This window comes from Pelmatolapia mariae, linkage group LG16_19, assembly GCF_036321145.2.
Source record: "Pelmatolapia mariae isolate MD_Pm_ZW linkage group LG16_19, Pm_UMD_F_2, whole genome shotgun sequence".
Lineage (NCBI taxonomy): Eukaryota > Metazoa > Chordata > Actinopteri > Cichliformes > Cichlidae > Pelmatolapia > Pelmatolapia mariae.
The window spans coordinates 10,721,918-10,734,609 of record NC_086241.1 but is presented as its reverse complement, the minus strand read 5'-3'; the positions used below and the strand labels follow the sequence as shown (position 1 = coordinate 10,734,609).

Sequence of the window (12,692 nt, the reverse complement as noted above, 5' to 3'; positions counted from 1 at the left end):
TCGTTTGAGGATCTGAAACATGTGACACACAGAAACACATACAAAAAAAGGAAATCCTGAAGAGGGCATGTATAATGTTATAAAAGGTGGTGTTTCAATTCCAAAACACGAGCTATTATATTATATTATATTTGTTGCTATGAATTCACAAGGTACTTTTATTATAGTCAAGTGCCACAGTTTTGCTTTGTTGTTTTTTGGCTGATTGTTTAATAGATCAAGAGAGGTTTAATTCCCAAGTGTTTTTTGTTGTTAAACAAAAGGCAACAATTAAGAGGAGGTGTAGAGGCACAGCAGACAATGTTAGAGAAGTAGATGCAGCTCTGTACACTCACATATACTCACACAAGCATATTTTTTTCTAATAAGGCATTTGAGTTCTCTGATCATGGATAATGTGTCTAGTGTAATACGTTTTGTTCTTTCAGGATTTAATGAGACAATGAATTTTAGCGTACCCCTCTTCTCATTCACTTTACTCTATTATTGTGTGATTTTATTTGTCAATATTTCTCTTGTGCTGCTCATTTTCTTTGATGCAAACCTCCATGAACCCATGTACATTTTACTGAGCAGCTTTTGCATTAATGCACTTTATGGGACCACAGGTTTCTACCCAAAATTCCTTTCAGACTTACTGTCATCTTCTTATAACATCTCATATGAAGGATGCATACTACAAGCTTTTATCATGTACTCATTCGGCTGCTGTGAATTGTCCATTTTAACTGTCATGGCCTTTGACAGGTATCTGGCTATATGTCGACCTCTGCACTACCACTCTTTCATGACTAAGAGGAGGCTCTCTCAGCTGGTGTGTTTCTCCTGGCTAACACCTTTATGCATGTTCTCCATCAATATCATATTAACATCAAGAATCAAGTTATGTGGTATAAACATACAGAGAGTCTTATGTGTAAACTGGGTAATTGTTAAACTTGCTTGTCCTGAAGCTGACACCCTTTCAAACAACATCAGTGCATATGTAATAGTTGTCTTTTATCTGTCTCACTCGCTTTTCATAATTTGGACTTACATATATCTTATTAAAACATGTGCGAGGTCCAGCGAGGACAGGGTAAAGTTTACGCAGACCTGTGTACCACATCTGATCTCTTTGATCATATTTCTCACTGTAATGTCTTTTGATTCGATGTACTTGCGATATGGCTCCAGAGATTTACCCCAAAGCCTCCAAAACTTCATCACTCTTGAATTTCTCATCATCCCTCCAGTTATGAATCCTCTCATGTATGGATTTAAACTCACCAAAATACGAAACAGAATCTTGAGTTTAATTTATTTGAAAAGCAAATGATTTCTGTTAAGGTTAAAGTTCCTTATTTAAAATAATTAAAAAATATTCAAAACAGTTGCAGCAATATAAATACAACTCTTTCTGGAGGCACTTGATTCAGAAACATTTAGACAACAAGTTGTCTAAGGCAAACATTTCTTTGGTTTAGACTAATTTTGCTAATATTATTTTGTTTTGCAGTATGACATGTCATATTTGCTCAATCCAGCATGAATGTTAAATGACATTTGTAGTTTTTTTCATGTTTATGACTAAGAATTTTATTTTAAAAAGGATTCTGCGTGATTTTTTGAATAGTGTTGTAAAATTCATCTGTACATCATTCAGAAATCATCACAAATTCACATTTGATTTCATTGCCTTGCAGTGTCCTGATATTCAAGGTATATTAGCTAATATATGTGAAAGTTGATTAAACAGAAGAATAAACAAGTGCCTTAGGTTTAAAGTAAACAAAATATTGTATGAAATGTTTTGTTCTAAATGGTTCTAAGGCCTGTTCTAAACAGGCCTCACTGTGTGTTACTCCTCAGTTTAAGACAAAGTATAAATATAAGGATCAGTGTTATTAGTTTTGGGACTTTTATGTATTTTTTCATTACTATTTGTTTCTGTCAGTAAAACTTTTTACTGGCGTAAATATCAATATGCAGTTGTTATGGATTATTATCCTGTTGAAAGATCATCTCCTGTTAAGAGCCTTGAGGTGACTGCTGTTGTGATCCGACATTATATAAATAAAACTGAATGGAATTGAATTGTTACGTACTTTTTTCAGCCAATTTTTGTTTTTAAATTTGTATGTAAACTTCCCTCTATACATTAATTAATGACACCATAATTTTGCACTGTTTGAAATCTGATCACATACCCTCATTTCTTAACATACTGTAGTATTTACTAGAGTTTTGTTTAGCATATCAACCATAAAATTGTCTTTTTTCCCTTTTTTAAAGTATTTGAATCCCATAGCATAAAATTACAAAAAAAAACAAAACAACCAATGCAATAATAGTATTTTAAAAGTAACTCTTCTCTCTTCTACTCCTTCCTTTGCTTATCCTTCCAACCAACCCTCAGCTCTATGATATCTTCTTTCTAATAGCAGGACAAAATGACAGAATTTAAGAAAGGAAACATAAAAAGAGAAAACCTCAGTATGAAATACCACAAAAAAGTAATCAAAACTTCTGATTTAAAAGACAAAAAATAAAAGTGGGTTTTCAAATGGGTTTTAAAAATGTCTAATGTTGGGGTGATCCTGATGTGAAAGGGCATTTTGTTCTACAGTTTAGGAGCAGCCACAGCAAAGGCCCGATCTCCTCTGTGCCTTAATCTGGACCTCAGGAAATGTAGGAGCATTTGGTCTGCAGACCTCAGTGATCTTGAAAAACTGTAAAAATTAAAAATATCAGAAAGGTACCAGGGCGATAATCCAGGAAATACCTTAAAAACAATTAATAAGCTAAATCAAGCTTCTACAAGGATAAAGATCTGATATGATCCATGCATCTCACCTGCTGTATTATACTATTTCCAAACTGTTTGGTACAAAGATAAATCAGAGGTCAAACCAGATCATCAACGGCCTATTCATTATAAATATAAACTACAATATATAATATATTTTTAATTTAAAAAATGTAAAAACTTTAATCATTTTGAACAATTAAAACTCTTAAAATTAAAAACTTCCCTCAAAAGGAATGAAACATCCTTTTTTTGTACGCATTCAATACTGAAAACCCACATTTTCAGATGTGTGCTAAACAATAAGTTTAGTATAACATGAATGTGAGTGGAAGGACAAACTCTATTTAAACAAAAGGAGACCTCTGGCAAAACCAGGCTCTTGAGTCACAACTGATCAAAGAGCACAACGTGCTCTATGTGTTACAGTTCACTGAGGACTCACACGCAAGACTCTCCAATATGCGAAGAACACAGTGGGATTTATTATATGTTCCAGGTGTATGTACAAACAGTGCAGGGAATAGTGAGATATACAAAAGTGACAGAGGTATGGGCTCCAAGGGATCCAGGGTGGGGAGGACAGGGGGTAAAACACTCGCTCCTCTTCGGTCACTCACTGCTCGTTGCCAGCCACTCTCCAATGATACAGCAATGAATAGCTGCCATCCCTATGCTTAAATGCTGACAGGGCAAATGAGGCTCAGATCTTTCCACTTCATGGGTGCGTGGGCCGAGGCATTTACAGTTTGCTACTAGCCCTTAGTTCATAGTCTAGTTCCCACATAGCAAAATTGGTATGGCCCGGATCTGGCCCACACCATGTGCTTACACATGGCCCACATACTGCAAAGAATGACGGCCCTTTGGTGGCCCAGATCTGGTTTGCCAGAGGTGGCCCACACATGGGCCAGCACAAGGCCAGTTGCAGACACAATGGTGGTCCTGTGCTGGCCCAGAACAGTTTCAGCTCTGGCCCCAGATGTCAGCCTAACGTGTACCTTAATCAAGCAATGTAATAAGAACATGTGCCGGAACATAATAGTGCAAAAGTAAAAACTCTGTTCATACAGTGAATGGACTGATTCTTATGCAGTGCTTTTTTACTCAAAGTGCTCTATTCAACACACACACAGAGATGCGCGCACACACACACACACACACACACACACACGCACACGCACACACACTCTGTCTGGAGAACCACCAACGTTCCGATTAATAGGTGACCTGCTCTGCCTCCTGAGATACAGCCACCCAGTGGTAAACATGAGTAAACCCTCACTAGGTTTTGGATAAAGTGTACACTCACAAACCTGTCAAACCTGCTTTGAAACTTTGGCTACCATAGCAGTATAGTATTGCAACATGGCATTTGGGTCTTCTAACTAAAATAGGAAAATAGGAACATAAATAGTGGCATCATTGCCAGACCTGGCCCACATCTGGTTGACATACACACTGCCATGACACCGGGACCGAGACCTAGTTTCTATGAGCCTGGGCCATATAAATCAAACCATGATCGGGCCAGATGTGGCATGCCATCACATAAACAGTGCGATCTACGGCAGACCTGGCCCATATCTGGATGACATACCACTTATCATGCCAGAAGTCAGCCAGCAGTGCTGGCTTGACACCAGATCTGGGCCAGACCTCTTTGCCATGTGGGTTTTGTCTTTCTGTTACACATTTCACTGTTTGTAAATAAAGCATTTTCACCTACTGCCAGAGCCTCCGAGTGTGGTCTGCAATTGAGTCCATTTACCTGAGTTGGCCCCCCAGCCGTGATGTATACTGTAACTTCAAATCCCTTTTGGACTTTCTTGCTTTGCATGGTTACCTCTATGTATTGAAACTGATCTACCATCACTACCTCTACTCCTTGCATTTTCACTGTCATATTTATCTATATCTATCTCACACACATGTATTCTATACATATGCATACTATACATCACATCTGAAGTGCTCTTTCTTGTCATGAAGCCATACTGAAGTCATACTGCTGCTCACACATCACTCTTCCACCTTCTCAACACAATCTTTACAGTGCACCTGTTTTATTGTTTATTGCAAAAACCTGACTTGTTGCCTGCAAATTGCACGTAAGTACAGGTTACTGCACCTTAGTCACTCGATAATAGTGTAAATGAATAGATACTATGACAGTACATATTTCCAGACTGTTTCATTAATTGAAATATAAGTAGAATTTCATTTTGGTTTGTAAATGTTGAAATTTAAAAAAGAAAACACACATTGAAATTAAACACATTTCCTGTACATTATTAGTTTCTGTCTTGTATGGACAAAAAAAGGTTTAATGTAGTTACAACTTTTTCTGATATTTAGCTTCCTTTTCTGGTTGACTACAATGTTTTTACTCACCTAGTTTTGTTAAACTTAAATATAATACCTCTGGGTCCAAAATTGTATTCTCGGGTAATTACTGAAAATCCTACTATGAAAATGCTACTAAAGCTCTGCCAGAGGTGGGAGTTGAAAAACTCTCTGACCTAGGCCTCTGCACACCTTTACTTTGAAAACAGTCTTTTGGGTTTTCTTTACATCCCAAATTAAGTGGCTGTCATCACACCAGGCTACAAACCACTGTATATCAAAAAAGTAAATGCTTATGTCCTCTTCCTTGTAAAGCAAATTGTGAAAAGGAGTAACCTGACGTGTGCCTGGCACGACCTTAAGGAGCACTGGTACTTAATCAATTAAAATTAATAATAATGTTCCAGCTGACAGCAATAAGTTCTGTTTGTAAAAATGTTACCATTTATTTGAAACGTCTCCACTCAATTTAATTTGTGTTTGAATAAAAATAAACAAATAAATGAAAAAAAGTCTGGATAGTCCTAAACACAGAGCAAAAATCAACAAAAACCAGCCAAGCATAAGTTGTGGGTCTTCAAGGCAATTTAAAAATAAAAATGTCATGCTATTTATAGCATCATCTGTACCCTATCCTTGCAAACTATAATGGATCTTGCCTTCTGTTTACATTTTCCTTTAAGACACCCCAAACACATTTCTTAAAACATTTTATAACTATTGATGTTACTGTTGGTATGAGTCTAGAGTCATTTCTAAGAGCCAATGGAATTTGGACTGAATGCATAGTAAGCTTGGTCCATATTGCTGGGAGTAGGTCAAACTCATTTCTGGTGCGTATTGGACTCTGCCAGGGCTGCCGTCTGTCACCAGTTTTGTTCATAGTTTTTATGGCAGAATAACTAGGCATAGCCAGGCAATGGAGGCTCTTCGCTCCAGTGACCTCAGGATTTCATCTTTTGCCTTTTGCTGATGATATGGTTCTGTTGGCTTCATCAGTTGGTGGTTTCTGGCTGAGTGGATCATGAGTGTTTCATGATCAAGTGAGAAGTGGCAGGAATAAGAATGTGCACCTCCAACTCCGAGATCATGGTTCTCAGCCGGAAAAACATGGAGTGACAACTCCAAATAGGCATAAGCTGCTTTCCCAAGTGGAGGAGTTCCGTTGTATTGGGATCTTGTTTATGAGTGAATTAAGAGTGGAGCATGAGATTGACAGGTGGACTGGGGCATGGATGGAGAGCAAATAAGCACTAATTTGAGAGTTTTGTACATAATCCCATTAGGTTCATGAAGTGTGTACACAACATCAATAATGGTGGAGCAACAAAAACAAACTGTAACTGACTAACCATTAAAAATAAACAGTTGACAAGAAGGCATGTTCAGTTCGCCAGCTGAGTAGCTCCACCATCACCTGAGCTTCCACTGGTTATTGAAGCAAGCTCAATGGGAAAAACATAATTCTGGATATCTACAGTGGTGTGGAAAAGTGCCCCCTTCCTGATTTCCGATGTTTTTGTATTTGGCACACTTAAATGTTCCAGAATATCAAATGAATTTAAATTTTAAACAAAGATAACACACGTAAACACAAAATGCAATTTCTAAATGAAGGTTTTAATTATTATTATTATTTTCACTTTGTGAAAAAGTGATTGCCCCTAAAACTAATGACTGGTTGGGCCAATGTTAGCAGCAACAACTGCAATCAAGCATTTAGTAAAACTTGTAATGAGTGCTGTGGAGGAATTTTGCCACCAGTCATCTTTTCAGAATGGTTGTAATTCAGCCACATTGGAGAGTTTTTCAGCATGAACCACTTTTTTGATGTCAAGCCACAAGTATCTTAATTGGACAGGTCACGACTTTGACTAGGTCACTCCAAAGACCATTCATGGTTCCATTTACCACAATAAGTCTTCCAGGTCCTGAGGCAGCAAAACAGCCCAGAGGTCTTGGGGATCATCAAGATGTTTTCGGGCAAAACTGAGACAAGCCTTCGTGTTTCTTTTGCTCAGCAGTGGTTTTCATCTTGGAACTCAGCAATGCAGCCCATTTCTGCCCAGTCTTTTTCTTAAGGTCGAGTCATGAACACTGACCTTAACTGAGGCAAGTGAGGCCTGCAGTTCTTTGGATGTTGTTCTGGAGTCTTTTGTGACCTCTTGGATGAGTCATCACTGCGCTCTTGGGGTAATTTTGGTTGATCTTTTTGTAAGCTATGACTGTACTCATATTATCGGTGATTTTAATATTCATGATTGTTGTTAGTCAGACACGCTGAACAAGGATTTCCTTGCCCTTACGGACTCTTTTAATCTCGTTCAGTGGGTAAGCACACCAACTCACATCAAAGGTGGCCTTTGATGTGAGTTGTTACTAGAGCAGGGCGATATGACCAAAAATATTTATCACGATATACATTAGAAAATTGGCGATAACGATATAACTGACAATATAATTGACACTAGACAAAATACTTTACAACTCCACAACTTTATCAGTGCAAAAAAAAACCCTCATTGTATTTTCACTTAACCTCCTAGGACCTGGCGTTTACATATGTGGACATCACATTTTGGGTTGTCTAGACAACAATACAAAATTTTTTGATATTTTTTTTCTGATATCCACTTACGAGGACATTATACTGCCTCCTGGTGGTGGCAGAAGAGAATTTCTCATTACACGTTAGATTCAAGATGGCTGACAACACACCCAGAAGTTCAGATGGCAACTCCCGAGCCAAACTTCGACCAGGTAAAAAAATTCAATCACGTTTCATGGCTCATTCTTCTTCAGATATGTATAAAAGTGTTCAGTGTTTGTTATGGAATTCAAATTTTACAAAAGTTAGTAACTGTAATGATTTACCATGCCGCTAAACATGTGGTACACGTATGTGGACAGAGGGACTTAGTTTTGTTAGCTTTGTTTACAATGTGGACAGAGGGAGTTAGCAACATGTGCTAGCAAATTGTGACAAAGAAATAGTATTTTTGGATGATTTAGGTAGAAAACAATAGTTTACTACAGTACACGCAGATATAGCAAGTTTTACCAAAAAAAATCTCCATAGGTTTTTATTTGATTTTTCTTATGTTTTTTCCAGAGTGTTTTTCTCTCGCAAGAGCAATGGAGTTACTGGGGTTAATTGGTGGAGACAACTCAGATGTGGAAGATTTGTCAGACATTGATGATCCTGTTGGGGATGCTGAATATCAACCCCCACGACAGGAGCTAAGCAGCAGTGAGGAGGACAGTAGTGGGTGTGAGGACCCAATTCCACAACCCTCTCAGCTTATCAGGGGACGTAAACGTCTCCGTGATGAATATGAAGGATATCGTTCAGATCGTGACATTGCCAGATCACGCAATCCCAGACATCACTCTTGGACACAGCAGGGGGAGGCTGATGTCTCAGACAATGTCCCTGAAGAGACAACACCAGGACCAATGTCTTGTGTACCGTATCCTGCAATCAGGATGTACTGGTCCAAAACCTTAAGATTCACTGCCATCACCGAAAGGTTCACACATGACATATTCTTCAGGCTCAGGCAATCACTCAAAATGCTCATTGACAATGATGTTCCAGAGGATCTGAAAGAGTGTGATAAATTCTGGAAAGTGAGGCCTTTTCTGAACCGCATTCTAAAAGGCTGCAAATCTCAGGCTCGCCCAGAATGCGTTTCCATTGATGAGCAGATGATTCCATTCACAGGAGCTTGTCCGTATTGACAATATCTGCCAATGAAGCCAAACCCAGTTGGCATAAAAAACTTTGTTTGCGCAACAGCAGATGGTATTGTGCTGGACTTTGAAATTTATCAAGGGGCACCTGCACTCCTTGAGCAGGTTGAAGAACCAGGGGATCTGGGTTTGGGAGGCTTGGTCATAGATTGTCTGTCTCAAACACTGCATCCTAATACAAAGGTTTACTATGATCGGTTCTTCATTTCCATCCAAGGTGTGGAACGCATGATGAAGAAGCAGATGTATGTAACTGGTACAGTTATAAAGAATCGGGTCGCTGCAGCAGTACAGAAGCTACCAAATGACAAAACAATGAAAAAGAAAGGAAGAGGGACCTCAGCACAAGTTACCACATGGAAAGATTTGTGTGGTGAAGTGGTATGACAATAAACCCATATTGATGATGTCTGCTGTTCATGCTAGCGAGCCAGAAGACACCTGCCAGAGATGGGACAAAAAACTAAAACGATATGTGACCATCTCGCGACCAGGTATTGTCCGTGAATACAACTCCAAGATGGGTGGAGTTGACCTTGTCGATAGAATGATGAGTTACTATCGCATGAGTGGCCGTATGAAGAAATGGACACTGTGGATGCTAATGCACTTTATGGATCTGGCTTTATCCAACAGCTGGCTACTGTACCGCAAAGACCTTACTGTACGTGGCACACCAAAGAAGGACATCATGCAGTTTCTTGAATTTCGCATGGAAGTGGCCATGACCTTCTTGGCTCAGTATGCCAATGACAGCTCTGACTTTTCAGCACAGGAAGATGACCCAGACGTGTTAGACCAAGGGAAAAGGCGTCACTTGACGCCTTTTCCCTTGCCAGAGGCTAATGGTCTGTGCATTAGCCTCTGGCAGAAGGCTAATGCACATCTGCCAGAGGTGGCAAAATTGAAGAATGCAGCACGCTGCAGAGCAAAAGGCTGCTCAGGGAAAACTCGAGTACAGTGTGTTACATGCAAGGTGTTCCTCTGCTTACAGGCAAATCGCAACTGTTACACAGCCTTTCACACATAGGTGTAAACATGGGGAAAAAATTTGAAGTAGCAGCTTTGAAGTGTTAGGTTTCCTGCTACATCCAGTGTTCAGAATTCTATTACTTTTTTGACTTTGTTACAGACATCTGTCTTACTGTAACTGTTAGCAGCACTTCAAAGGGGAACAACTGTTGTTTCTAATTTTTTTTTGTACTCAGGAAAATTGCTGCTGTGCTCAGACAAAAAAACAAAGAGTTTTGCACATCATTACTTACTTGTGACTTTATAGTGGTCCATCGAAATTTAAAACGAATGTCCTAATATGTGGCCATCTTTTTCTCAGAAACTACATCAGGTAAAAAGATCATTCTTTGTTTTTGCATTCATCAGGTCCCAATCAGCCCAAATAGCAAAGAGAAATTAAAAATGCATGTCATGAAAGAGTTCGGGAGGTTAAACAAGCAGCTGTTTTTTTTTTCATTAAAGTTATATAAAAATGTAACAGTGCAAATGCAAATTCCTTGCTGACAGTTTGACCAAAAGGCATTTCCATTAGAAATTGGCCGACATATCCTCAGCATATTACGGTGAAGCACAGTACGTAACACTCCGCGAGACTCCTGCCTACGATAGCCGCAATGCTCCGACAATCCATCAAGCGGTGCGGGTGCGTAACTTAGCAAAGTCATACTAAAACATTTGACAGATTTTCGAGCGCCGTGTACCACATAAAATCGTTTTGAGGTCAGTAAACACAACCAGAATTCATACATAATGTCATGAAACGCTGTGTGGCAGGCAGGAGATGAGGACTCAAAGTGCAGGACTCACAGACTCGAGGGATGAACTCAAAACCACAGCTTTATTTGCTGGTCACAGAAAAACGAGCATACAAAGTAAACTAAACTAAACTGGGGAATAACACACTAAACTCACAGGGAGATCCACATGGCATGAGGGACGACGCGACACTGACTCAGAGAAACTGGGAAGTAACGAGGGGAATGAGACACAGAAGGAGGGCACAGCTGGGAGAAATCAGGACTGACGAGACAAGGAAGCAAAGCAGGACACATTCACATAAGACACGGACCTTCAAAGTAAAACAGGAAGTATGACACAGAGACGCGAACTTGGCACAGTGGAGACAGCAACTAAGAAACACAGAGACATAAACCATAAGGCAGAGGTCTAAGAACCAAAATACACAGAGGGAAATACTAAGCTTGGAACACAAGAAACTAGACTCGAGGGAGTAACAAAAGACCAACCATGAGAACATAATTCACAATACAAAGTGACAGAAAACAAGAAACTCAAACATGCAAAGACACAGACTTACATAGAACTGAGGGGACGCAGAAACATGAAGGGCAAGGGATCAAAACTAGAAACCATAGAATAACTCACAAGTAGAATAATACAAAAACCTCGAAGAACTAAACACGCTGGGTCAAGAGACCCAGGACCCTGACACATAAGCCACACGGGATTATAAGGGGCACTGTCTATTTTCAGAAAAATCAAAGGATTCATTTTAAGTGTGCCATATTTTCAAAAAACACGGTAATAACGACGGCCCGCTAGCATGCGCTACCAAAAATAGTGCTTTGTTGTGTATCTGACGGACGAAAGCTAAACCAGTTCCACACCACTGAAGTTGCAGCATTTTTACAAACCAATTCTTGTTCATCTGTTTCATTCAATGATCCGCTTTTGCCCTTCTCATTCTCTGTCGCTGCCGTGCTTTTTCCACCATGTGCGTATGAAAACAAAGGCACTGCGCTTGCGTTTTTTACCCATATTCTATCGTGATATTTCATTTTCTTACCGTTGCCCAACATTAACTGGTATTACCATGAACGGTATAATATGGCCCAGCCCTAGTTGGTACCACACGCTTGATTTAGTACTGTCATATGGCCTAGACATCTGTATTACTGATATCAACAACGCTGGGATCTCGGACCATTTCCCAGTTATGTTTAAGGTTGAAATATGTAATGTGGAGTTGAACTGTGAGGGCCCTTTGTACCAAGTACACATGATTATGATCTATTGCTCATTTCTCTATCACCTTGACTTTGACTTGCCTTTTATAATGCCAGTTGTAATACAGTTACACCAGTCAATGAACTGACTTACTCCTTTATCTCTACATGCACCTTTATCTTGGACACTGTGGCTCCCTAAAGACTAAACGTTTTTAATTGTCTGGCTGAATGAATATATGCACACTCTCAGCCATGAATGCCACCGAGCCGAGAGGAAATGCTAAAAAGACAAACTACAGATGTCCCTGGACATCTTGCACAACTGTCGATCGAAACATCAGGTTAAAATCACTAAAGGTTCCTTCCTGTCAGAAATGATTGTGACTACTAGCCACAAGCCCCAAGTTCTGTTTAGGATTTTTGATTCAGTGATTAATCCATCTTCTGCCACTCAGACGGAGGCCTCCCCAGCTCTCTCGCCTTTCAACAGTTTGAGTCTTTGACTCTTCCGACTCCTAAGAAAATAATAGACCAATTGAAAAGCTCTAATTCCCAGCATGACATTCTCCCTTTGCATATCATCAAGGATTCCCTGAACACTGTTGGTCCCTGTACTTTACTTCTAATGAACGCAGCGCCGTTATCAGGTTGTGTACCGACCAGTGTTGGGTAAGTTACTTTAAATTATTAACTTAGTTACATTACTAGTTACTTCTATCAAAAGTAACTCAGTTACTTCCAGTTACTTGTTACTTTCAAAGTAACTAGTTACTAAGGAAAGTAACTTTGGTTTTACTCAAAATTCTCTTGTTAATGTGTTG

At 39.4% G+C, this 12,692-nt stretch overlaps 1 protein-coding gene across 1 annotated transcript; it reads left to right on the top strand.

Annotated features, from left to right (window-relative positions):
- Positions 1–388: 388 nt before the first annotated feature.
- Positions 389–1,318, top strand: LOC134645898 (olfactory receptor 11H6-like). The gene has a single exon (XM_063499526.1). The coding sequence runs from the start codon at positions 389–391 to the stop codon at positions 1,316–1,318; it is 930 nt and encodes a 309-aa protein (XP_063355596.1).
- Positions 1,319–12,692: the final 11,374 nt, after the last annotated feature.

What these genes read in the sequence shown, in the direction of transcription:
- LOC134645898 (XM_063499526.1), top strand. Translation starts at nt 389, where the DNA reads ATGGATAATGTGTCTAGTGTAATACGTTTTGTTCTTTCAGGATTTAAT.